The sequence below is a fragment of the Halichoeres trimaculatus genome, unplaced genomic scaffold (assembly GCF_033239565.1).
Source record: "Halichoeres trimaculatus isolate MK-OKI-2021-1 unplaced genomic scaffold, fHalTri1.1 fHalTri1_scaffold_16, whole genome shotgun sequence".
NCBI lineage: Eukaryota > Metazoa > Chordata > Actinopteri > Labriformes > Labridae > Halichoeres > Halichoeres trimaculatus.
The window spans coordinates 28,035,091-28,061,996 of NW_027437194.1; the positions used below are offsets into that span (position 1 = coordinate 28,035,091).

Here is a 26,906-nt window from a genome sequence, read left to right on the forward strand (position 1 = left end):
CTCTGGATCAGAACTCTTTGAGGTCATCTCCATGGCAAAAGCCATGGTCTTGTCACCATCAGATAGCACGAACCTTGTTGAGTCTGGGTGGGGATGAAGTCCATGGGCTTTCACATACAAACACATGAAGTTACATGGAACACACATAACCTTGGACTCAGGGTCTTCTTTGGCTCTGTTACAGTTCAGCTGCAGAGGGCTGATGCACGCATGCCCGAGTAAGGCTGCATGCGCGCCCCTCCGTGGCTGAGCAGTGACATTTGTGCAAGTCTTCAAGTTTTTGTCTGCTGTTATCATGTGCTTATATGCTGAGGTTTTTTTTTCTTGATCTCAAACTACGCCCCCTGTTGGGGAATAGTCTGGAATTGACTATTGCAAAGGGGCGCTGGTAGCTGGTAGCTGGTAGCTTCTAGGTTCATCTCATTTCTGTTTTTCCTCATATTTGTATTCTTACAGTGGGGAAAATAATCATTGAATGCGTCAACCTTTTTCTTATTACATTTATTTACAATGCTGCAATTCAAACCAAATTTCTACCAGACATTGGTATTAACTCAAATAATCCACACATGAAAATAAATCACAATATTCAGGTCCATAAATAATGATTATGTGGAATTAAGTACAATAGCACAGGAAAAAACCCATTGAACACACCATGGAAAGGCTGTATACTTTGGCAACGAAATGCACCATACCACCTGAAATCTGTCAGTAATTATTACTTGAACTTCCAATTAGTGCAAACCAACATCAGCTGGGCTAGAGCAAATTGATGGTCCTATAAAAAAGGTTGTTTTTTCACCAAGCAGTTAAATACCACACACCTCATGATGGGTAAAGGCAAAGAGCTCTCTGAAGACATTCACAACCTGATTGTTGCTCAGCATCAGAATGGAACTGGTTACAGACTTATATCAAAGCACCTGAATATTCCAGTCAGCACCGTTGGGGCCATTATTCACAAGTGGAAGAAGCACCACCTTACCATCAACAGGCCACGCACAGGAGCTCCTTGCCAGAGTTCTAACCAGGGAGTCAGAAAGATAGTCAGAAGAGTACTCAACGAGCCAAGGACCACCCTGAAAGTGCTCCAGAAAGACTTGGAGGCAGCAGGTACAATTGTTACAGAGAAAACAATAGGCAATGCACTCCACCACCATGGCCTCTATGGACGCTCAGCCCGCAAGACTCCATTCCTCAAGAAAAGGCATGTTGAAGCTCCTTTAAAGTTTGCTAAACAGCATCTTGACAAGCCTGTAGAATACTGGGAGAATGTTGTCTGGTCAGATGAGACCAAAATTGAACTTTTGGGCTGTCATACTACATACCATGTTTGGAGGAGAAATGGCACTGCACACCACCCAAAAACACTACACCAACAGTGAAGTTTGGAGGTGGAAGCATCATGGCATGGGGTTGTTTCTCATCTCATGGTGTTGGCAAACTTCATATAATTGACAGAGCAATGAATGGAGCCATGTATGGAGAAATTCTCGATATGAATCTGCTGCCATCCACCAGGATGATGAAGATGAGACGTGGCTGGACCTTCCAGCAGGACAACGATTCAAAACACATGGCAAAGTTGACTCTCAAATGGTTTCAGAAAAAGAAAATCAATCTGTTAGAATGGCCTAGTCAATCACCTGACTTAAATCCAATTGAAAATTTGTGGAAAGAACTAAAGAAAAGGGTTGACCAGAGGGCACCAAAGAATATTCAAGATTTAAAGACAATCTGTGCAGAGGAATGGGCCAAAATCACACCTGAGCAGTGTGGACGATCAGTTCAAACATACAAGAAGCTTCTGGAAGCTGTCATTGCAAACAAAGGCTTCTCCACTAAGTATTAGATGAGTCTCAGTTAGCGTGTTAAAACTTTATTCCTGTGTTATCGCACTTAATTCCACATAATCATTATTTATGGACCTGAACGTTGTGATTTCTTTTCATGTGTGGATTATTTGAGTTAATACCAATGTCTGGTAGAAATTTGGTTTGAATTGCATTATTAGGAAATAAATGTAATGAGAAAAAAGTTGATGAGTTCAATACTAAGGTATTCTCTTTGCTATCTCTTTCTGCTTTCCTCCTCATCTCCATCTATCACACTCTGATAGTTGTATCCCTTGTGAACTTGATTTAGTGTCATCGCATTTACTCTCTAACATTGCCTATATTTACAAATGACCACTCTTTCTCCATTACACACACACACACACACACACACACACACACACACACACACACACACACACACACACACACACACACACACACACACACACACACACACACGCACGCACAGGAAAACATGCGTACACTAGTCCCTTCCTATCGGCAGAGCAGGGAGATGCAGGAACGGAAACAGCAGCTGCTCTGACACATTGTGGTGTGACCCACACATTAAAAAAGGCAGCAAGAAAAAAAATAGGAGGAGGAGAAGATCAATAGGAGGAGAGAGAGGAGGAGAAGAGGAGAAAAAGGGAGGCCACAACTCTATAAAGAGGACACAGGAGGACGGGAGAAGAGAAGGAGGAAGGAGAAGAGGAATAGGTAATGTGAACAGAGGAGGACGGTGCTGCAGCCATGTCAGACACACCTTTGCAGAGGAACGGCACAGCAACAGCATTGTGAGTCCATCTTTATCTATGTATCTCTCCTCTTTTTGCCTGCATCTTTCCACCCTGCTCTTCCCTCCATCTGACAGGCTGGGTTGTCATGGGAACGGGAGCTCCGTCATGGTGGGGCTGCTGCTCAGTCATGACTGGCAAGGAGGCAAGGAGGCACGCGGTACACAGCGTACACTCCTCCCTTCTCTCCTCCTTCTTTTTCTCTGGGTTGTTACCCTCTACAAACCTCTCACCTCAATGTGAATCAACCCACCATCGCTTCACTCCCTTGCTCTATTTTCCTGGGTCCTCACAGTCTTTCCTTGGGACATTTTGAATAGGCCTATATTTGCAAAACAAGTCCAGACATCCTTCTTTCTTATCTCATTAAAACTCAATATCTATCCCTTAAAATCCGGTGTGTGTGTGTGTGTGTGTGCGCGAGCCCCTTGGTTTGAGTTATTTTGTATTCTTTAGCACAGGCAACGAGGAGGCTGCAGACTTGATCCAGCTTCAGTGTGTCAGCACTATCCGCCATACTGCAGTTTTCTGTGTGGGCTTTGAGGTCAAAACGTGTGTTTCTGAACTTAACAGGAGATGCAGTTAATCAAATGAAAAACTATGAAATGTAAAGCCACATGGTTATTTTTCTTATCATTATAGAATGACAAAAATTAAACAGAAACATAAACTTGCATCGAGGACATAAAACAGCAGGATCATCACTGAACAAACACTGTTAAAAAATATGTAATTTTACAGGAAATGGTCAGTAATTTTGACCAGATTTCTCCTGTTTTCTTATTAAACAAAGTGCTAGTAGATTTACAGATATGTTTTAGTAGTTTTACACGGTAAAAAAAATAGAATTTTACAATTTTTAACCCTCGATTTTAAAGATTTTTCTCTGGTTTTTAAAAACTCGTACAAAACTGTCGAATTACATAAATTATCTGTAGATATTATGCCAATAATAACGTAGAGCTGAACCCTGTACCCTCCTCACTCATGGTTGCAATTCACTGTTAAAGGAAATACAAACTATAAAGTATGGTAAAAGCACTGACAGCAAAGTTTCCAGACAACTATCATAAATTTACAGTCAAACACTGTAAAATGCAAAATTATGTAATATAACTGTAAAAATACAGGACTACACTGTAGAAAACCAAAAGAACTATAAAAAAAGGGTAAAAGCACTGGCAGCAAAGTTTCCAGACAAATACTGTAAAATCACAGTCAAGCACTGTAACATAGAACTACGTAAAAACATGTAAAAATACAGGAATTCATTGTTTTTGGATCAGAGACAAATTGAAAAAAATAAAAAAAACTTCCAAACAGAACACACTGCCCTTCTCATAAAAACACTTTCCTCTTATGCATCACTGGTCATTTTGTCCCCCGTCAGTTTGTGTCCTAAATGTTACTATTTTCCTTTTATTTCACAGCAAAGTCTTTTTTTTATTGTGACAGTGTTTGTAACCATAAGTGAGGAGGACATACCGTGGATATGAGACCCTGCTATACAGGGGGCACATCATGATTGTGCTCCCCAGCGCAAACTGGCTATCTATGCTCCAAGGAGCGGACCGGCTGTCTGTGCCTATTGGTGTGGACCGGCTGTCTGTGCGCCAGCAATGGACTAGCTTGCCGCACCCCATGGGGTAGACTGGCTGTCTGTGCTTCACTTTGCGGACCCTGTACCCAGTGATTTTTACGTTTTGTTTTTAATAATGTTGGTCAGTTTTTAATAACAATGTTAAGTGAATTACACAGCCGGTCCATGCAGCGTTGCACAGGCAGCATGTTCCCCCATCGCAATACTTAAATGTTCAGCAGAGTCTTATATCCTCTGTGTGCCCTCCTTAATCATGGTTACAAAACACAATCACAACAAAAAGTAATTTGCTGTAAAATAACGGTATTTTTCTGCAGAACTCTTTGCATTGTCACTATATCTAAGGTGTTTGACCGTAATAATTTAGGAAAAAATGGTTATATAATGGTATTTTCTGTAAAATAACATATTAATACTGTAAATCTGCAGACATTTATCTTTAGTTTTGACGCACAGTTTGTTTTTATATATTACAAATGTATAATTGTACATGGAAAAATAGTATTTTCACAGGAAATTACTGTAGATTGATTTGACTGTTTCCTAGAATAAATAATTTATACCATAAAATTACAGAGATTTAACTTAAAGAAAATCTTATTTGAATGTGCTTTGACTGAATTTATGTGTTATTTTACAGTAATACTGTGTTTTAAGTTGTTTTGACTGTAAAATCTAGTCCTGTATTTTTACAGTCATTTTATGTAGTTCCGTGTTTTTACAGCATCTGACTGTAACTTTACAGCATTTGTCTAGAAACTTTGCTTCCAGCGCTTTTACTGGATTTATTACAGATTTTTTTTTTTTAGAGTGGACACTTGCAAAGTTGTTAAGAAGTGTTCAACAATTAATGCTTTTTGGCTTGAGAATCACTACCTACTGTCAAATCTTTGGTGATCTGTCTCTTGGGAACCAGAGACTCGCAACATCAGATTGTGCTTAAGCAGTCCGAGACATTCACATTTTTGTTTTTTAGGTTTCAAAACTGTGGAATAAAGTTTTTGATACTTTTTCCTGTAACAAGACGTTAACCTTTACAATGACAGACTTTCTGTTTGGCAACATTTGTAGGCACTGAAAGATCTTCAAAAGGTCCAAGAAGTTCAGAAGATTCCTCTACAGCTCCCCATACCAGATAAATAGTTGTGATTTGCCCACCTGATCCTACCAAAGAGATTTTTATGTAATAGAACAAAGAATTTATTTTAAGTGGTTTCTACATTAAAGTACAGTCGCTTTATGCTGGGGTTTTTATTTTATTTATTTTTTTATTTTTTTTATTTATTGTTGGGGGAAAAACTTATTTCAGTTGATTGTGCTGCACCTTTTCCTATGCTATAGTTATTTTGTTAGGTCAGCCCTGGCAAGTTTGTTTAACAATGTAATACCGCAGAGGGCTGCACAGTGGCGCAACAGTTAGTGCAGCTGCCTCACAGCAAGAATGGTTCAAACACGGTTTGATTCCCAGCTTGGCCGGTGGGCCTTTCTGTGTGGAGTTTGCATGTTCCTCCTGTGCATGCGTGGGTTTTCCCTGGAACCTCCACCTTCCTCCTACAGTCCAAAAACATGCTCATTAGGTTAATTGAACACTCTAAATTGTCCATAGGTGTGAGTGTGTAAGAGAGTGAATGGTTGTCTGTCTTTGTGTCAGCCCAGTCCAGGGTGTACCCGCCTCTGGCCCAGTGACAGCTGTGATAGGCTCCAGCCTAGGGATGGGTACCTTTCACATTTGAAACGATACGGTACCGATGCCCGGTACCTGGCAATCGAAAGTGGTCCTCAACGGTACCAATTTTCGGTACTTTTTTTGTGTTTATGTGATAAAAAATATCAGTTTGTTTAATAATAAAGTATAGATTTTTTTTCAATAAAACACATATGTTCTTCAATATATAACCTTGCAATGCTATGTTCATGTCCAGCATGGAAAATCACCTACTCTTCCACTCCCTTACAGTCACAAGGATGGATTTAGGTACCTAAACATGGTACCTTTTGATTTTACATGAATCGATACCCGGTACTTTTGACAGAATTCGGTAGGTACCTGTAAAATGGGCCAATGGGCCCTGCAGGTACCCATCCCTACTCCAGCCACCCTCGACCCTGAACAGGATAAAATGAATGAATGAATGTTGCAGACGTGATTGGTTATGATTGATGGTTAAAGAAGTTAATTGTTTTCTTTTCCGTAGATGTAGACACATCAACATAATCTTTTTTGGGAAAGAAAAAGATAGAAAGCTGACAGGTGATAGGATAGCTGAACAAATATCAACAGCAAAACAATACTCTTGCTATGCTCTAAGAGTTTATATTAAAGCATGCATTTCAGACATAAATATATTTAAAAAAAAAAAAAAAGTTGAGAAAAATCATGATGGATGACTGCTAAGTGTTTAGGAAAAGAAAATATTTTTGTCAACACTTAGGAATCTTAACAAAAAAGGCAGATCATGTACTTTTAATGCTGATTTCTTCACAAACAGAAGATCCCCATTCTTTCTTCACTGAAGTGTCCAGAAAAAGGCACTGGCTATTGCCTGAAATATCATGCACTGGAACGTTCAACTAAGTAGCATACTTATTTCCCACAACTAAACCAAGAACACCACAGAGTGGTAAGTCCCTGCTATTCAGAGACTCTGAAAGGCAGCATATCTTCAAAAGTCATAGTAAAAAAAATGACAAGGTGCCCCGAATGCTGCAGACCATAGGTACAGCAATGACTGGCCAGTCATATTTCAGTCTAGCCTCCAAGTGGATGTCTTCAGTTGGCTGGTGACAACCAACTTGTTTTATTTCAGCCTGACCACAAGCTTTGAATCAGCTGCTGACAGGCAGTTTGAGTGACAGGTGGAGGTTATTTTTTACTGTCCTCTCTCCACCAGAGCCACACCCATGAAGCATGCTGAGCTGGTGCAGTGAAGCATGAAGCAGAAACGCTTCTCTGGTACATCAATAGTTAATGTTGTAGTAAAAAAATTAGACACTGCTGTCATGATGCAGTAAGTCTCCTTCTGTTCTTCCTCATCTCTGAGCTCTTCTGTGTTATGTAGAGCTTACGCTCACCCCACTATTGCAGAGGGTTCATTCTCTGTTGCTATTTGTTGCATTCAAGGAAAGTGTGTCCATGGGACAGGCTCTTATTAGTTAGGAGCTGGATTTAGCACATCCAGCTTTACTCATTGGACATTAGGGGAAACTGACATGACTAGATATGAGACATAGAAAAACAGTCTTACCTCCCTCAGTGATGTATAAAATATTAAAGAGATCGAGATCTGGGGCCTGTACTACGAAGCTGGATTAGCTCTTAGAGAGATAACTTCCAGGATAAGTTTCAGGTTTTCCGCACTATGAATGTGGAACTCTTTTTATCCAGACACGTTGCCCCAGTAACTGATGCTGAACACCAAACCTGGTGTGGAGCAGATTAAGTTCCAGGATAAGAGCTCATGGGGTGTGACAGATCTCCCGCTGACCAATCAGTTCTCTCGGGCGGGCATAAAAGACCGCTCAGTCACCAATTTGCTCAGCTGGAGTGAAGTCCTCTGGCGTGGGACCACCCCCTGTATTTTTGGCCCAACATTTTTTCTTATGGGCTGTGAACAAACAATATCTTACTGAACATCATAACTGAGACATTTTCAGGAAAAAGTAGAAATGTGTGCAAATTGAATCTTTCATACTATCTACTTTGAAGGATGTTTTTATAATTATTTTTTATTTGCTCCCACGTCCTTTTTTCCTCACTGCTATTGCATCTGCAATACAAATTGCCCATAATGAGCGTTTAGGACCTGACTGCCCGTGTCGTCACATGATGAGTTATGTCTATTAATATCAGCATTTTGGAAATGTACGCATTCACAGAGTCTGCGATTTTTTGCAGCAATCCCTCAGGCTCCTCGCGGTTGCAGTCATGTTGCTCCTGGCCTGGATTATACTGCGGTAGTCCTCGTATTTTTGCAGGATTATTTGCTGCTCCTCCGCCTTAAAGTAGGCTGCTCTCTTCTCCATTGTGGAAAATGCTCCGGGCCGCTAACCACGCCCATTTTATGTGTGTGTACACAGATCCCAGCAGGATTCACTTATTGAGTTGATAACGAGCTTCGTAGTACAGCAGATCTGGATGACAGAGATCCATTGAAGTTCAGCCAGTTGTCGCAGAGTTATCCTGGATGACTTAATCCAGCTTTGTAGTACAGGCCCCTGGTAAAATAGTAATAATAATAATATTAATAATAATAATAATACATTTTATTGAAAAGCGCCTTTCTGGCCACTCAGGGTCACTTCACAGTTAGATAAAAAGAACACATTTAAAAGGAGACAGTCAGGAATAGTATGTCCAATCCTATTTTCCTACTCACACTTCATACGAATATACACAAAAATAACCACAGAAAAAAACATACGCACACTTGCACACACAGACTAACTTGGTAACCTGCAGGGCCCATTGTGAAACATTTATGCGGCTGGATTTAAGTATCAGGTATTTTTGGTGAGCACACACACACACACACACACACACACACACACACACACACACACACACACACACACACACTGCTATTTCCAGACTTACTGTTTGCTTATTCTGTCTTTCCTTGTAAACATTTTACATGTTTTATTTTTTTAAATGTGTGTGTGTGTGTGTGTGTGTGTGTGTGTGTGTGTGTGTGTGTGTGTGTGTGTGTGTGTGTGTGTGTGTGTGTGTGTGTGTTTCTGCCTCTGCTCCACATCTGGAGGCTATTACCTCTGGGCTGTTATTGGGGGGAGGTGGAGCTTGGCTAGCTGTGCAGTGAAGTCATTGCGTCCTCGTGGCGATTCAGAGGAACAATGATGGTGTTGTCTCTACCAGCGTTGCACATATATAGCTGAAGCCAGAATAATAAGGTTTGAGGGAGAGCGAATGGACTAAGTAGGCAGAGCAGAAACGCCAGTTAGAGGAGAAATAAGACTGAGATGTTTCAATGTGTAAATGTTCAAGTAAGAACACATGGTTTATAATGACAGTGTTGGCAGCAAACATTAGGTTAATGAAAAACTAGGACAAAAATAGATTTGCTCAGCAGCCTGAAGTTTCTGACTGTTGTTAGTTGTAAAGTCAGACAGCTGCAGAACTATGAGTAGCTCTTCCACATAAGCTGTATTTACTTAGACTTAAGATAGGACAAGCTCTATTAGATGAGGACATTTTTTGTCAAAAGCAAACAAGACAAAATGAAATTTTACAGCTCACTGCATAAAAATAAGATATTAATGTTTGAAACTCAAAATTGTGCAGCGCAATCTAACAAGATGTGAAACATGGTTTACAGTTAACTATCTGTTTTTCTTGTTTGCAGTCACAATGCAACACGGCCATCGAAACTGAGACTGTTTGCATCCTTTTTATTTTTCTCTCCTTAGTGGTTTTTCTCCAATTAGCCTGGTAGCTCTGTCCTCTGTGCTCTGGATCCGTGTCAGTTTGTTACTTGCTGCAGGGGCCCCCAAACTTTTCTTGCTCAAGTCCAAAACATAAATTTGGTGTCTCTTCAGGACCCAAACTCAACCTTCCTTTGCACTTGACTATATTTTAATCATTGTAGTTTTCAGTTTCTTCAGTTTTTATATTAACTTTTTTTTTTTTTTCAATGTCAGTTTAGTTTTTATTTGTTCAAGCAGGTTTTCTGTTTTTTTTTTTTTTTTTTTTTTTTTTTTTTATTTTAATTTTATTTTGAATGCTGAGATTTGATTTAGCTTTTATTAGCTTCAGTATTAATTTGAGCCTTTTTTGCAGTATTCAGATGGAAACGATGTTGGTTTAACTTATCTTTTGATCCTATTCTCCATTTTATTTTTGGATTCATTTTAAAGTAAGTGTGGCGCAACAGTTTAAATTTTGGATTTAAAATGTCCCCTGCATCTCCACTTGAAATAATCAGCTAGAAAATTCTATCTGACTAACTTTTCTCTAGTGATGCTAACACAGTCAGCCTCCTCACTAATAAGACTCACACATCTCTCAATTCTTCTTATGACTGTGAGAGGATGCTACGAGGATGCTATGTGAGATCGAGGCTAAGCCACAAGATGATGCACTCTTTAACCAGAGCAAGAGTGTAACTCATGTAACTCTGTCATGTGAACAGGTCTTTTAAGGTCACTGATGCTCTGGTAACCTCTTCAGTAACAAGTGTAACACAGCCACCTGCTGTCTCTCTGTGTTTGACTGTAGTAGAGAGGGTCTCGCACAGCAACTTTGGATCAAATGATCAAGTGTCTCTGTAACTGTTTAGAGACGAGTTGTACATAAGTTCATGATGTGTTGAAATTTACAGTTTCATATTAATTATAAAGATAATTTAGAACATTACAAATGTAATACATAGAATGAATAATTGTTAAAATGTTTAAAATTGGGCTGCCATAAAAAAGGGTATATTCAGACTGCGTTAGGTCATCGTGGGTCAGAGGTCTTGGCATGACCAGATGTAGGGGTCAGAGTGTGTTCCTCTGCATATTGCTATCAAAAACGAAGAGTTGAGAGGAAAGATAGGCAGCTCCAGTAAAAGATAGAGAAATACACAAGGCTCGCTAGGCGCACATGATAAATGTTTGAGTTTTGTTGTCATGTGTTGTTTTGTTAACGCTGGAGATGTGATGTGCTGACACTTCAGGCTAATTTGTTTGTATATGTGTTTGTAGTTTTCACGATGTCTGAAAGGGATGAGCGATTAAAGACTTCCAAAGACTTACCACTGAACCAGGGTGCTTACAGTCTCAGCTGCTCAGTGACTTTACAGGACAGATACTCTTCAGCTGCAGTTATTTATTACAGACTTTCCCGCAGCAGTGCTGACGCTGTGTGCGTGTGCATGTGTGTGTGTGTGTGTGTGTGTGTGTGTGTGTGTGTGTGTGTGTGTGTGTGTGTGTGTGTGTGTGTGTGTGTGTGTGTGTGTGTGTGTGTGTGTGTGTGTGTGTATGCATGTTACATGCCTCTGTATTCCCTAAAGAGCTGTTCAGTGCCTGCTGCTGTGGTTTCTCCTTATAAGGACATTCACTAGGGGAAGGAAGGATGTGTAAAAGATGGACAGAAGTGAAAGTGTGGTGACCAAAGGAGGGATGGATGGTATAAAAAGAAGAATGAGGACATAGAATAACCACAGAAAGAGAGGAAGACAATAGCGGGAATAGGAGAGAAGGGTATAGGAGGGATAGACCTAGGAAATATGGAAGAGGAAAAGGAGAATGTTAGGGTTGATAGGGAAACGAATAAAGAAACAGGTTATAGAAGAGAAAGTGATTGATATGGGACAAAGCAGGTATGTGTGTAAAAGGAAAGAGAACAAGCTCAAGGAAGTAAAAGAAAGAGGTGGAGAGAGAGGAACATAAAAATAGATGTGCGAGTAAAGAGATGAAAAATAGTGGCGAGGAAACGAAGAATGTTACAAACTAGTGGAAGAACCCAGTTAGTCATACAAAGTTAACACATAGGTAAACAAGAAATAGAGGCGAAAGTGACACACTTTCACAAAATCATCATCTGTCTATGAATGTGTGTGGAAGAACTGCAGAGAAACTAAGATTTCCTCTATGCACACTGTTTTTATGATGTAACATAATAGCTCCTTTTTTTTATCTGTCCTGTTACTCTGTTACTTTCTGTTTTTTTTTTGTGTGAGTGATTTTTTGTGATTTTTTTGAAAGATGCAGGCTTCTTCATGATGACACTTTCAGGTGCTCTTGAGTTACTGTGCAACCAGAATGACCAAAATAGATCCCGAGGAGTTTGCTGTACGTGGGCAACACAACTGCCTGTGGTTTGGTTGTATTTTTAAAAAGATCAAACTACATTGAACATTATCAACACCCATTCCAGTCTCTTTTCAAGGGTGTAAAATAATACATGAAATATCATTCTTCCAATGAAATATGCAATGTAAGGGGATCTTTTTTACACCAGAGCATAGTACTGTGAGTTGACTGGCAGTCAGTGCTAACAATCAATTCACAATGGAAGTAAAAGCTAATACTGCAGTTTTTATAAGTTCATCGCACAGGGATGAAATTAGGCCCTCTTAAAGGTCCCATATTCTGCTCCTTTTCTGCAGTTTAATCTGGATCATTGATGTCTTCATGAAATGGTAGTAACATGTTTTGGTCCAAAAGCCAATAAATCAAGCACAGCAGCATTGTTTCCAGGCCCTCATAGCCCCTCTGTGCAGAACGCTCTGATTTAGTGGGCGCGGCCTTCATATGTAAATGAGCCACTGCTGATACCGCCCTGCTCTTCTACGTCACTGAGAGCGGCGCCACGAGCTCCAAGTGCACAATGTTTAGAAAACAGCGAAGCTTGTTTACCATAACATTACAGGCTAAAACAACAGGCTAACCGCAGCTAAAGTTAGCATCCTGAAGCTAACACAGAGACAGGGGGGACAGCTGAGGAAAAGCTCTTACATCTGCTCCACAGCACACAGCATTTAAAATACTTACATTTCCAGGGTCTGAGGTTTGTTGGTGGATGGTTGGTAATGTGGCTGGATTCCGGACCAGTCTATTCACTAGCCCTCTGTTGTACTGTCCAAAGTTGGAATAGAAGTAGGCCGTGAAGTGACTAGCACACACATGCACAGTTTAACTGAGTGTAGCTGGCACATTTCCCTCATAAATGAACTCAAACCACTTAGTCTTATCTTCTTCTGAGATGGGAAGCTTGTGCATGGAACTATGTGGCTGTTTACAGCCAAAAACAGAGCAGTGATGGCTCTTCAACTTTGGCATTCTCCTCCCACAGAGACGAGTGGGCAGGGAGGTGGTTCAGGGGTATCTGCTCCAGTGGACCAATCAGGTCAGACTTGCTCCTGATTGGTCAAAAAAGGGAATCGCTGACATCAGCAAATCCCCAAATTCCAAACAGCTCGTTTTAGGTCAGGATTTTACATTCATAAGCACAGGTTTTGTCATTAAATATCAGATTTTGTGGGCTGGGAGGAAAGCCAAAGACCCACAAATTTCACCAAAAGACTTAATAAAGGGATTTTTGCATAATATGGGACCTTTAAGGAGGCATATGCTTATCAAACCATCACCAAAGGGCAGCAGTGGCTCTGTGGTACCGTCTCTGGATCAGATAGTCAAGGATTTGATCTTTTCCTGCGGTCCACATTTCAAAGTGACCTTGGGCACACTTGACTCTAAACTGCTCCTAGAGGTTGTGTCATCTGTGTTTGGATCAAATCAGTTAAAACAGTTGGAACTTGTAGCTTCTCTATCACTTTCCCTAGTCTTCCTGACCGCTGAACAACAGAAGAAGCAACTTGTGGTTCAGAGTTTTGCTCAAGTACACTTTTGAACGTGACTGCAGGAGCTGGGATCGAACCCTGACTTTCTGAATGAGAGACCTCTGACTTAGCCTCTGCTTTACATAACAGCCTCATCAGTTTATCAATGCTGTGTAAATGTGTAAATGTGTAAATGTGTAAATGTATTCCCCATCTCCTTACTTCTGGATCTGCAAATGTTTTTAATGATTTCCGTCCCCTACCAGAACAATCAGAGGTGGAAAAACAGAACAACAGAGAAGACTCTGTTGGGTTGTTTTTTTTGTTTTTTTTTACCTCTCCACTCACAGCCCCCACTTTATGTCATCACTTCTCTTTCCCTTCCCTTCTCTCTCAGCTGCTCCTCCCAGTTGTTTAATCACACATGGCTAATGCCTAAAAAAGACTGAGGGAGGGAAGAAGGGAGGGGACATATGGGAGGAGAGACAGAGTGAGCAAAAAAGAGTGAGTGGTAAAGACAGAGAGTGAAAGAGGTAATGCATGCAGGCAAGCAGAGTGTTAGGCACATGGCTGGTGAATGAGAGATCTTTGCGTCCTGACAGTACGAGCTCCTTCTCCCTCTCTCTGGTTGGATTACTGCTGAAGAAGGACCTTATCTGGATACTCCTCTTTCTTCTCCCTCTCTTCTCTCTTGTTTCCCACCCTATCCTGTTTTTTTATCTCTTGCTGAGGGACACCAGCTTCGCCAGATCTTAGGTCTCTTTCTCCTTTCACTCCCTTTCCCCCTGCTTCCCCCTCAGGATGTCGTGTGAGGAGGCTCAACTCCACAAAGAGAGGCTGCAGGCCTTGGCGGTAAGTCAGAGTGTGTTTAAAATGATTCTTTCATCTTTTGCTGACCTCCTACGTTTGTGTGTTTTCATAGACATTGTCTCAACTTGAAGCCATGTCTTTCTGACATTCACAGTTCACTTTTATGTCTGTGTCATCAGAGTTTCTGCAGCTCTGACTGTTCCTCTTCTCACTCTTTCTCCCTAATTTTTTGTAAACTTCTCTCTCTGACTTTTTTTTAGCACTCTTCAATCATGTTCCATTTAGGCCAGTCCAAATACTCACACAGGGTGGGAAATAATGTCTCTTTGCCCAATATCAAAGGTCAAGTTTACCCTGCTCTGACAAACTAGGCAACTGAAACAACAAAGGTGCTAAACACAGTGACTCCTCAGCAGAAACTTTTGGTTGTAGATTTATAAAAGTTCCGCAACCATCTTCATATCTTTAACATAAGAGGGTTATGATAAACATATATCATCTCAATTATAAACTGGTGTTTCTGTACAAAATACTCTGTCTTATTCCATGGTTTTTGTTGTCAAATGAGAGAGTGAGAAACTTGAATGTTGGGAGCCTGACATCATGACATCATAGCCTCCTACACTCATTTTTGTCACATAACAAAGTCATTTTTGTTGCACTCACTGTAACAAACTCTGTCCTGAATAACTGCTGTGTTTGTCAAGCTGCTCATGTCAGATTTCAACTTCTTTCTTGTTCTTTCTCTCATTTTTTCTTTTTATTGAACGGGAGCCAACTCACAGGAAAGCTGGTGGAAAATCCTTGTTTAGGTTCTTTCTTTCTTTTTTTGAGCCAGATATCTGAGGTTTTCAAGTTTACATGCTTTCCAAAGTAATAGGATCCCAGCTGTGGGGTGGTCTAGTGCATAGTGCTTGTTCACTCTTTGTTTCATGACAACAGAGGCATCTGTTAAAACAGCTAGTAAGAGACCTCAGAGCAACAGTTAAACCTGAAGTCACTGCTTTGGACTAAGTTTGGCAGCATCAAGGAACCACAGCATACCACGCATGCATACTCAAGACACAGAGGCACAGAAATACACACGCACACTCATTTGTACTCACAGGAGGGGGGCGGGGGGCTGCAGTGGCAGCTGGAGAAACTATTTTGGCCACGTTGATCATGAAGGCATACTAGGCTGCACTGTATGTACTTAAACCTCGGAGGAAAATAACTGTGGATAGAGAGCTTGACAGTTTAGAGTTTATTTGAAAGTTTGTATGCCTTTGCATCATTCCACTTTATTAGGTACACCTTGCTAGTACCAGGTTGGAACCCCTTTTGCCTTCAGAACTGCCTTAATCCTTGGTGGCATAGATTCAACAAGGTCCTGGAAACATTCCTCAGAGAGTTTGGTCCATATTGACATGATAGCATCACACAGTTACTGCAGATTTGTCGGCTGAACATCCATGATGAGAATCTCCCGTTCCACCACATCCCAAAGGTGCTCTATTGGATTGAGATCTGGGGACTGTGGAGGACATTTGAGTACAGGGAACTCATTGTCATGTTGAAGAAAGCAGTCTGAGATGATTCCAGCTTTATGACATGAAGCGTTATCCTGCTGGAAGTAGCCATCAGAAGATGGGTACACTGTGCTCATAAAGGGATGGACATGGTCAGCAACAATACTCAGGTAGGCTGTGGACTTTAAACCATGCTCAGTTGGTACTAAGGGGCCCAAAGTGAGCCAAGAAAATATCCCCCACACCATTACACCAGCAGCAGGCTGAACCGTTGATACAAGGCAGGATGGATCCATGCTTTCATGTTGTTGAGGCCAAATTCTGACCCTACCATCTGAATGTGGAGCAGAAATCCAGACTCATCAGACCAGGCATCGTTTTTCCAATCTTCTATTGTCCAGTTTTGGTGTTGCTGTGTGAATTGTAGACTCAGTTTCCTGTTCTTAGCTGACAGGAGGGTCACCTGGTGTGGTCTTCTGCTGCTGTAGCCCATCTGCCTCAAGGTTGGACGTGTTGTGTGTTCAGAGATGCTCTTCTGCAGACCTCGGTTGTAACCAGTGGTTATTTGAGTTACTGTTGCCTTTCTATCAGCTCCAACCAGTCTGTCCATTCTCCTCTGACCTCTGGCATCAACAAGACATTTTGTCCCACAGAACTGCTGCTCACTGGATATTTTCTCTTTTTGGGACCATTCTCTGTAAATCCTAGAGATGGTTGTGGGTTAAAATCCCAGTAGATCAGCAGTTTCTGAAATACTCAGACCAACAACCATGCCACGTTCAAAGTCCCTTAAATCACCTTTCTTCCTCATTCTGATGCTCAGTTTGAACTGCAGCAGATCATCTTGACCATGTCTACATGCCTAAATGCATTGAGTTGCTGCCATGTGATTGGCTGATTAGAAATTTGCGTTAACGAGCAGTTGGACAGGTGTGCCTGATAAAGTGGCCAGTGAGTGTATATATCCATAATGGATGACTAAAGCAGCAACATAGGTAGCACCTGAAACCTAAGTAGGCAAGTTCAGAAAAACATGGGCAACTTCATGTGGTGATGTTTCATCAAACACTGAATAAAACAGTAGAAAAAAACATTGAAACACCTTAAGTAGGGTGAAGTGTTGAACGGATGCAAACCATTTGAGACCTAGGCACCTAGGCACTTGGCTTCAGGTACAGCCAACAAGGTGTATGTATATATATGTATATCAAACGCATTGAACGGCTCTTACGCACCAACAGCTGGGACCGCTTGTAATGAAAGCGCTCATCAAAATGTCCAAGAAGCAAGCCCCACTGAGTAACTATTTTGGTGTTCCACCACCATCACCTCCAAAAAGACAACAGACTGAACCTCCACTTGAGCCACACAAAAAAGAGTGTTTGCGGAAAAGTGGCTGCAGGAGGTTGGTTGGCTCCAAACTGATGATAAATGCACAGGGATGTGGTGCAAAGTATGCTGTGAACATCCTAATCTGGCTGATAAAAGCAGCGCCTTTTATATGGAGACAAAGAATTTCTGTCATCCACCTTTTGAAAATAATGAGGAAGCAAAGAGCATGTTAACATTGTGCAAACAATTGATAACAGGAGGAGCAGCCAGGATCGGAGACGCCCTCTGGACAGGTGGCAGGACAAAATTAATGAAGAACAGCGTCATGTACTGTCTGATATATTTTTGTTGGCTTTTCAGAAAGCCAAAAATGCGTGTTCTATGCGCTCTTCTGAAGACTTTCCACTGTTACAAAGGCTTGGCGTTAATGTCGGGATGGGGGGCGAATCATGGAAACAATAGCTAAAACAATCTCAGCTCAGAACTGCATGAAAAATTAAAAGCATCTGAATTTTAGGGTCTGCTCTTTGACGGTTTAGAAGACATAAATAAAACAGAGTAGGAAATTGTAAACACAGTAAATTTCATTGTTTACGGACAATACATTTGGTGGTGCTTAAGAGCAGTGAGTTGATTTCAGAGTTTACGGAAAAGACATTCAGTGCATAAAGAGATGTCAGTTGAAATGATTATGCATTTTTTGTTTCTTTAGTTTTGCATCCAGTGCCCTCACACCATACACATCCATACATTACTGATACTACAAAATAATGTGCATTGTAATTTGTTTGTTGCTATAAGTCATTCGACTATGTTTCCCTTTTTTATACATTCTTTGGGGCAGGTCATGTGCTTGGTGAGCACCAAGCAACATCTCCAGGTGCTCCCCTGAGTACTAGACCAAAATATTATGTGCACCCCTTTATATATATATATATATATATATATATATATATATATATATATATATATATATATATATATATATATATATATATATATATATATATATATAGGGCTTGACATTAACTTTATTGCTCACCAGCCACTGTGGCCAGTGGTATCTCAGAGTTATTAGCCACTCAGTATTTTCACTGGCCACAATTTGTTGTTGGATAATTATGTTCAATATGATTAAAGCCGATGATGACATGCTAAAGTTTACTTAAAAAAGATTTACAACCTCTTTAAATGTAAATGACCCCCAAGCGCACTCAAAACAAGACTACATCAATGTTAAAATCCACAGGTCCTTAATCAGGCATTCAGCTCTGATAAAGTTGTGTGTAACATTGTGCTCCTTTCATATGAAAATATGCAGTCTGTTAAGACATAGTAATTAAAATAGTAGTTTGTTATTGCTTATAATAAAATGGTAAAGGGGATTAATTGAACTGATAAAAACTCAGCAAGAGACACTGTCTGCTTAAATATTTATTAACGATTGTAATCAGAAAATCATTTCTTTTTTCATGAGAATGACAATGAAGAGAGGTAAATTAAATTTCCTCAGAGCTTTCATCATCAGTCATCTTTTTGCTTGTCTCTCTGCTCCATGTTTGAGATAAAATTCAACCCGCCACAGTGGCCAGTGGGAGCGGTGGTGTTACCAGCCACTGCCGAAATCCACCTGCATTCCACCCACATTTGGCCGGTTGGCCAGTGTTAATGTCAAGCCCTGTATATATATATATATATATATATATATATATATATATATATATATATATATATATATATTAGTCTCTCCAGGGTTTAGTAGTAAGTGTTGCATGTGGAGCAAGATGATAGTTGTGTGTTTGGGTTTGCAGAAAACTATGTGGGTAACTGCTGATGTAGGGGAGCAGAAGAGCAGAGGTTAACCATTGCAAAAAGATCGGCCTCAGCTCTGAAATTCAACCTCTGTAAATGCAACTAAGATACATGATCAGACTCATACTCAATGATTTCATTTTGTTGTGGATTAGACCACAGGTTGCTCTCTTTGGATGAACTTACTGAGATAATGTGTGTACCTCAAGGTTGTGCTGGTAGCTGGTCAGTGTTCTGGATTCATTTAGTGAGTGCTAACAGAGGGGAGAGTGAAAGGGAGGGGGATGATTTAGCCAGACTTTGGCATGCACTGAGATTTGTGGCTGTGGCATGCAGTGAAGGCCAAATAACAGACCACATTAAAGAGAGGTAAATAGAGTTGGGGGCTGGGCTTCATGCAGCCTTGTCAGTTTGTGCAGTTAACTTGCTCATGAAGCCTCATGTTGGCAGCACCGATCCTTCAGGAACACAATGAAAATGTATGTTGTTAGTGTTAAGTGTTTTCTACAAGCAACAGACTACATTTTGCGCCCAGGCTTTCACATGTGATTCACAGGGCTTAGGTTTTATGGCAATATAGTGTTCCAAGTTGTTCCTGTGAGAGCACAATACACTAATATGAAGCTGTAAAAACATTTTTAAGGCTTTGTCTCTTAGGAAGAGGTCTTATAGTTTGCAAAAGTGAAGTGTGTTACACACTAGCTAAAGTCATTAGCATAAAGTAGTAAATGACCCCAGTAGGAGATAGTTGATCCCTTTGAGTTACTTTGCTGTGATAATAGAAAAGAATAGAACTTTATTTGTCATTGCAACAAAGTACAATGAAATTGCAAATACACATGTCTGTTATTATGAAATGGGAAGGCTAAATCCTTTTGAGGCAGGGGTGGAAAGAGGAGGCTTGGTTTACAGACCTCAGCAGTTTACGGGGGGTGGGGAGTTTGCCTGGGGCAAAGTCAGATTGAGTGGGAAGGGGGTGTGTGATTTGATGGGTTGAAGGGGGTCTGGGGCACGCCAGTCAGTACATGCCATCTAAAATTAGCGGCAGCTGTCTTTGCCATACTGGACATTCTCGTCTTTTTGTGAATGTGTCTGTGTGTAAAGGCCTTAAAACGTCTGAGCCAGTGAGTGAGGTCAGAGTTTTCAGGGAATCAAAGAAGAAGCTGGAATGCAGCCTTACTGGGCACTGCTGCTCTTGAATTAATTTTCATGGCAGATGAGCTTGATTTTGTAGTAAACAATGCAGAGTGAGAAGAAAGCATGTATAAATGGTTATAGAGAGATGTAGCAGATTCATGCTTCTTTCTTAAGACAGTGCAGTATTTCTTGTTAGGCTGTGTGTACATCCATGTGCATCAGGAAGCACATATCCCATCATGCACATAACAAGTATGTGCAACACCTGCTGCTATCAGATGACCTCAGCATTTCAGACACCAACAGAGTGTGCTAAATGTGCATTAACTGACACCAGCATTGGTTAAGGAGCTACCAGGTTCACATTTTATTCACACTAGACCTGACAAACAAGCATTGTCATTTGGAAACTAATGAGAATGTGCAACTTGAATCTGTAAGAATTGCTGAAAGACAGAAATACTCACATGATGCATCTGTGTTCATCTTTTTTTAACCAAGTAGAGAGATGGTTTTCTATCGATAGATAGACTGACATCAATCAAAATATGTATATGAATGACACTGACAGTTACAGTTATAGAAATAACCGCCCACAGGCTTTACACCTGGATTTTGGCCATCACCATTGTAGGTGGCCATCATAAACTAAAATAAATTGGTGTAGGTTGTGTCCGAAATCACTCACTCATTCCCTACTCACTACTCACCATATAGTCAATTAGATGTAGTGGACTATAGTCCACTCAATCAGCAAAATTAAAACAACATTTCAGACACTACTCACCCACTAGCCAGCCGCTGACAGTGAAGTAACTATTTTTGAGTCGTTCATGGACAGCTGGGGATTTACAGTTATATCTTTTCTCAAACACTAAAAAAGGGCATTGATTTTAGTTAACACTAATATTATACTAACCATATTCTTGACAACAGTCAAATATAATAAAATATATTTTACGATTAATTTTTTCAGTAAATAAACCATATATTCGCGCAGCAACTTATGCTGTGTCTGAAAATTACAAGGTTAGGTGAACCCATCACCCACGATTGACATGTTTGTTTCTCTGCTCAAAGTTGTGAGATGTTCGTTAGAGAGTAAAACAGAGAGCTAAGTGTTTTTCGCTGACAGTTTTTAATGTTGTTTCATGATATCAGTAATCAGTAAACATGTAATCAGCCATTTTTTCTGTTTGAACTGCAATGCATGATGATAGTGAGCATTGCTAATACACTACTACTAAAATGCATTGTGGGATACATTGAGTGGACTATATAGTGAATTACCATAATAACTCAGATTTCAGACAGCACTACAAAGTGGCGTTTTCACTGTTTAGTGCACTATATTGTGAATAGGGAGTGATTTCGGACACAGCCATAGTCTTTTGGATGTCACCTGTCAGTTTCTGTAACAGATTTCTGAAGCAAATCGGCTCGAGCAGCCATATTGGAAGTGATGCTGAGTCTTAATATCTTCTAAACTTCCAAGTTACCAAAAAATTCACCCCTGTGTGTGCCAATAGTGAAATTAATGATTCAGATGGGAGATGTTGGTTCTGTAAAAGCAGCTTTTTTGGCTTGGTACACACAATGTGACTTCTGGTACTTCCAGAGCTAGACCCAAGCACACTGTCTCATATTTTAAGGATACATCTCAAAGTCTCCTCTCTACTCCGCGTTACCAGAAGTACTTTCTGAGTCGCCATATTGAAGGATGCCATACAGCAGTGTTTCCCAAGCCTGGTCCCGGAGGACCCCCTGCCCTGCATGTTTTAGATTTTACCCCACTCCAACACACCTGATTCAAATGAATGGCTCGTTATCAGGCTCGAGCAGAGCTTGATGACGAGCTATAAAGATAATTCAAGTCTGAGCACCTGCCCTGCGCCAGCCTTCGCCGTGCGCAAAGTGCGCCGTGACCGGCGCACTTTGCAAGTTTCCTTCAGTGCCAAGAGAGGCGCAGTACAGGCGCACATGAGCGCAGAGCTGCGCGTCCATGCCTCCCTCCGCGCAAATGGCAGAGAGGGAGGAGAAAAGCTGTGAGTGGGTTTAACACAGCCGAGCGCTGTTTTCACCAATCAAATGAGCACCTCTCCTCGCCTTTAAATGCCCTGCGGCCGAGGCGCAGCATCTGATTGGTCTGACTGATCCTCAGCACCGCGGAGAGTGCTGGCAGAGGAGACAGTCAGAGCCGCTGTCCCTGCAGCAGGTCAATGGACAGTGGGGCGCATCGGAGGACACGACGCGCGTCACCTTGTGGGCCAGCTCCTGGGACAGATTTAACCTGTTCCTTTGTCATTAATAGGAGTAAAAAATGAAGAGGCAGTTACACAGCTGGCTTATCCATTCAGAATACTTTTGATCCACCTCCACTCCTGGTTTGTCATCGCCAAGCAGAGCCTTTGGTGATATACTGTATACTCTCCCAGTGTCTCCACCTCATCCTCCTTACAATAATGTACTCCATCTTTTTAGATCACGTTAAAAATAAAGACTAAAACAGAGAAATATGGGAAATCACGGGTAAATCCCGAGTGACATACATTTATTTTGTCTCTTTTTTCTTCGTCTTTTCTCTCCCTCTTTTCTTTGAATTAGATGAAATGAGAGAACCAGATATATACTCAGTATCAGATGTTAAGGCTGTTTATTGTTTAATTGTAAGATGTGCATCAAACTTCCAGCTGCCGTCAGGTTAACTTTCCATTATGACAAACGGCTTTAATCTGACATCAGATGTGACGGGACAGTTAAAATAGATATAAATGTATATGCTGGTTCAGACAGTTACATTAAATAGTGATTGCTGTGATTGTTTATTGCATTAAAATGTGCCTGACACTCTGGAAACCTGCCTCTGAGGCTTTGATGACATGTGCGCACATGTGCGCCTGTCACCAAATTACAGCTGCGTGGGGTACGCTGCGCCTTGCGCTGAGGATAGACCAGGTTGGAGCTGGCGAGCTTTCAGCGCACTTTTTTGGCACGAAATTGTCACTGCGCCAACATGAATCTGCTGACACCTCCCCCTGGTGCTCCGTCAACTCCCCCTGGCGTGCCGTCACACCCCTCTCTGCGCAGACGGTCTACCAAATTGTCAAATTGGCAGCGCGCAGCGGTGCGCCGCATGAAATTAGCACTGCGCAGGCTGCCCCAGGCTTGCGCCCCCTGCGCTGCGCCACGAAATTAGAGCCCAATGCCTGATCCACTTGGCTAAAGTGGTTGCTTACTGACATTGACTTGTATTCATCCATCAGGCTGTGGAACCATAGATCTTACCATGTACAGCATTAAGGTTTGATATGATTTGACGTTAAAAACGCCCACAGTTTAGGTCACGCTGCATGAGGTTTGCCCTCGAATGGTGGCCCAGGTTGGAAATTAAATTAAGAGTCATGTCTATTTGACAGCGGGTGATTTAATTTGCAATATTTAATGGACCAGTACAGTGTTTAAATATATTTTTCTGTGTTTTTGCTGCAAAAAGTACCATTGTTTGCTTTGTTTATGAACTGTGTGTGTGTGTGTGTGTGTGTGTGTGTGTGTGTGTGTGTGTGTGTGTGTGTGTGTGTGTGTGTGTGTGTGTGTTTCCATATCCCCCTGCTTTGAAACCCTGTTCAGATGGGTTGTAAAAGATTAGTGTAGAAAGGATGTTTATTGTCTTTGCACAGGTACAGGGCAGTACATGTACAATGGAATTTGTGTGCATTTCTCCATCCTGAGTAACTCCTACAAAAAAGTTTAGAGTAAGAAATATCAGATTGTGATATAGCAATATGAAACAAAAGAGTAGAATGTAAAATAAAAGTAGATAAATAAGAAAATACTGTTGAGTATCCACACCGATTGCCAGGTACCGGGCATTTGTACCATATCATTTCAGGTGTGAAAGTTACCCAGTCCTATACCTGAGGTTATTGCCGTATACAGTAGTCTGTATAGAAGATTATATGGTTTAAAATTTCTTAAAAAAAACTAGGGATGTTTGTTACCACTTTTTAGACCGATACCAGTATACATACTCTCTCTTGAGTACTCAATAATACCAAGTACCGATACCACCACTAGTACTTTTGATACATTAAAGTTCATTTGACAGTGACAGATCATTTTGAACTAAGACAGCACAGTCACTCTAAGTGAGTCTTAAGTCTAAAATAAAACACAAACAACTCTCCCTGAGTTTACTTTTTTTTTAAAAATAAATTGTCGAAAAATCCAAAGGAAAAAAAAAAGAACTCTTAGAGTTTTAGCCTTTTTTTAATCAATCTGAAGTGCAAAATAAAACAGTTAAACTGTTAACTGTCCCTGGTTCATTCATATTGTCCGAACAGAACCTGACACATATTTGCCATCAGCGCCGGCCCTAACCAATTTGGCGCCCTAGGCAAGATTTCATCTAGTGCTCCTTGTATTCCAGCACCAATAACAGTTTTTACATACTTAAATAAAACTATCACACTGCTCTATGTTTTAGTGGCTTTATTTTTGTTGTTTATCTTTATAAAATAAAAACCTGAAAATAAACACTGAAATTTAAATAAATACACAATAAAAAAAGAAATACAAAGATCTATAATTACAAATTGAAAATTTGAAAATATGTATATCACAGTAACCTATAACAAAATACAATAAATAAGAAATCAAGTTGATCACATATATCAGTCAAGTTAGTGGTAGTGAGTATTTATTGATAATAAAGCAAATGTGTGAAAAGCTTAATTTCAGAGGTTCCTAGGTTTGTTTTCTCTTCATCAGAGCAGCAGGGCAAGTGTGCTTCAAACTATTTATTACAACAGTTTTATTTGAAATCAGCTGAATGTTAGCTTACTAAGTGTACAACGATGTTAATAAGAAGCAGGACTCTAACGATACCTGCCTAACAAAAGAAAACTGTGATTCTATACCTGGTTATTTTATCTACACATATAAAAATGTTTGTAAACCTGATTAAAAAGTAGTGAGAATCACTGACGTTAACTTTTATTAGAAGTTTGGACTTAAACAGTCCAACGTGACTACCAACCGATAACAAGCTAGCATAACTGTGAGTCAAACTTCTAAATAACATTACGCACATACCTCTGTCTTCTTGGCATTTCTCCTCCTCCTCTCTTCTTCTCTATCGCCCCTGGGCTCCTGAAGGCTTTGGCTTTTTTTGACATGATATTTAGTGTACTGTTGGTCAATATTATTTAAGCAGCATCAACTGTCTGCCCATCTCGTCCATAAATGAGCAGGTGAGGAGGAGCAGTGTTGATGTTGTGATCATGCACCCTTCAGGGTCAAGCCGAGTGCAGGAAAATAGAGCCTTTTTTAGGTTATTGTCATATTTAACTGGATTCCTTTGTTTTTTTTTTTTTTTCTGAAGTATGAGCAATGAAGTAAGGCTTGAAATAAGGCCGGTGTTGGCCCAATACCTGGTATCAATACCAGTAGCCCCCCCCCCCAAAAAAAAAAAAAATTCCAACTGAGATTAAGACTTTCCCTACTGTAAATACATGCTATTTCCCTCTTTTTTTTAGATTACGAGGTAACATACAAGTACCTTATTATCAACGCACACTAACTCCCACCTGTAGCTGAAGTGTGTCTTTTTGTAGATGTGTGCTTCCTTTTGTGAGTGTGTTTTTGTGTGTTTTCCCAGTCCCTTAACCTCATCCTGTATACCCGATGACTATTCCTCTCTCTACTCTGATTCTCTAACTCTGCTTTCATAAGTCATGGAAACTGCGGCTGCATAGGTTGTGGTGGGGTGTTCGTCCATGGGGAGGATCATTGCTTTACATTACATAGGTTTGTTTAAAACAGTCAAGGAGGGTCACAAGTTAATTTGAAAAATGTAGTCTTGGGACTAAAAGTGCCAAAATTACATATACAAATAAATAAATCATGAAATAACTAATTAAATAATAAAATGTCAACATTTATTTAATAGTAGAAATCATTCAATCAATGTATAATTATTTAATTATTAAAATGCATGAGTTATTGAATAACGAGATAATGATTAAATGTGTTATTAATTATTTAAAATTGGCAACTTGTATTAAATAATTTATTCAATGCCCCATTAATTATTTAAAGTGTTAATTTCTCTTATGTAAAAGCAAATGTATTTATTTATTTATCTGCAGGGTTGCCAGGCTCAGCGGTCTCCTGCCAAACAAACTAACATGGCAGTTGATATTATAAATTGGTCCATCTGTGCGGCCCAGTATGAGAGAAGCACTGGAGAACTTCTTCTAAGTTAGCAAACACTCTTCTGTCAGTATCTTGGTCAGAGAGAGTGTAAACAACTCCAAAGGCTTTATGAAACTCCTCTGCTCTGCCAGATACATGTTCAGGGTCTGAAATTCCAGCGTCAGCGTACTCTGCCAGGCCTAAAATATTTGTAATCAACTCATGGGAGAGCTCATGCAGATCCTCACTGATAGCTGCCATGTTAGTTGAATAACTAACACACTAGTGGTGAACTTCTAATACTTAAGCTCCTTCCTAGATGGTAGATTCTCCCAGCTTCAATTTCATAAACTGGTACCCCCTCATGTTGCTGTATTCACACATATACACACGTTCTTTAAACTTAAAACAAAATTTGAATTGGGTGCTCTGGGTGTTAAAGCAGAAATAAAAATTTTCTTCTAACTTTGCCAGATTTTTTTTTTAATAATTACTATTGCTGTGGAATTCACCAGTCCTGATTCTAGAATTGGGTATCGGCCTGATCCAGCCCTTCAAAGCTGGATCAGGTATTGGAAGGCGCTGATCTATAATGCCAA

At 40.4% G+C, this 26,906-nt stretch overlaps 1 protein-coding gene across 5 annotated transcripts in view; it reads left to right on the forward strand.

Annotated features, from left to right (window-relative positions):
- The first annotated feature begins 2,315 nt into the window (after positions 1–2,315).
- Positions 2,316–26,906, forward strand: part of palm2akap2 (PALM2 and AKAP2 fusion) — a 96,240-nt gene continuing 71,649 nt past the window's right edge. For 2 of the 5 annotated variants that reach the window (XM_074689638.1, XM_074689640.1), the window contains exons 1-2: positions 2,318–2,635; positions 14,314–14,365. In XM_074689638.1, the coding sequence (XP_074545739.1) occupies positions 2,592–2,635; positions 14,314–14,365 (96 nt within the window). In that variant the 5' untranslated portion in view covers positions 2,318–2,591. Of the gene's footprint in view, positions 2,636–14,313; positions 14,366–26,906 lie in introns of all 5 variants that reach the window. The other 3 variants (XM_074689639.1, XM_074689642.1, XM_074689641.1) reach the window with 3 other exon arrangements.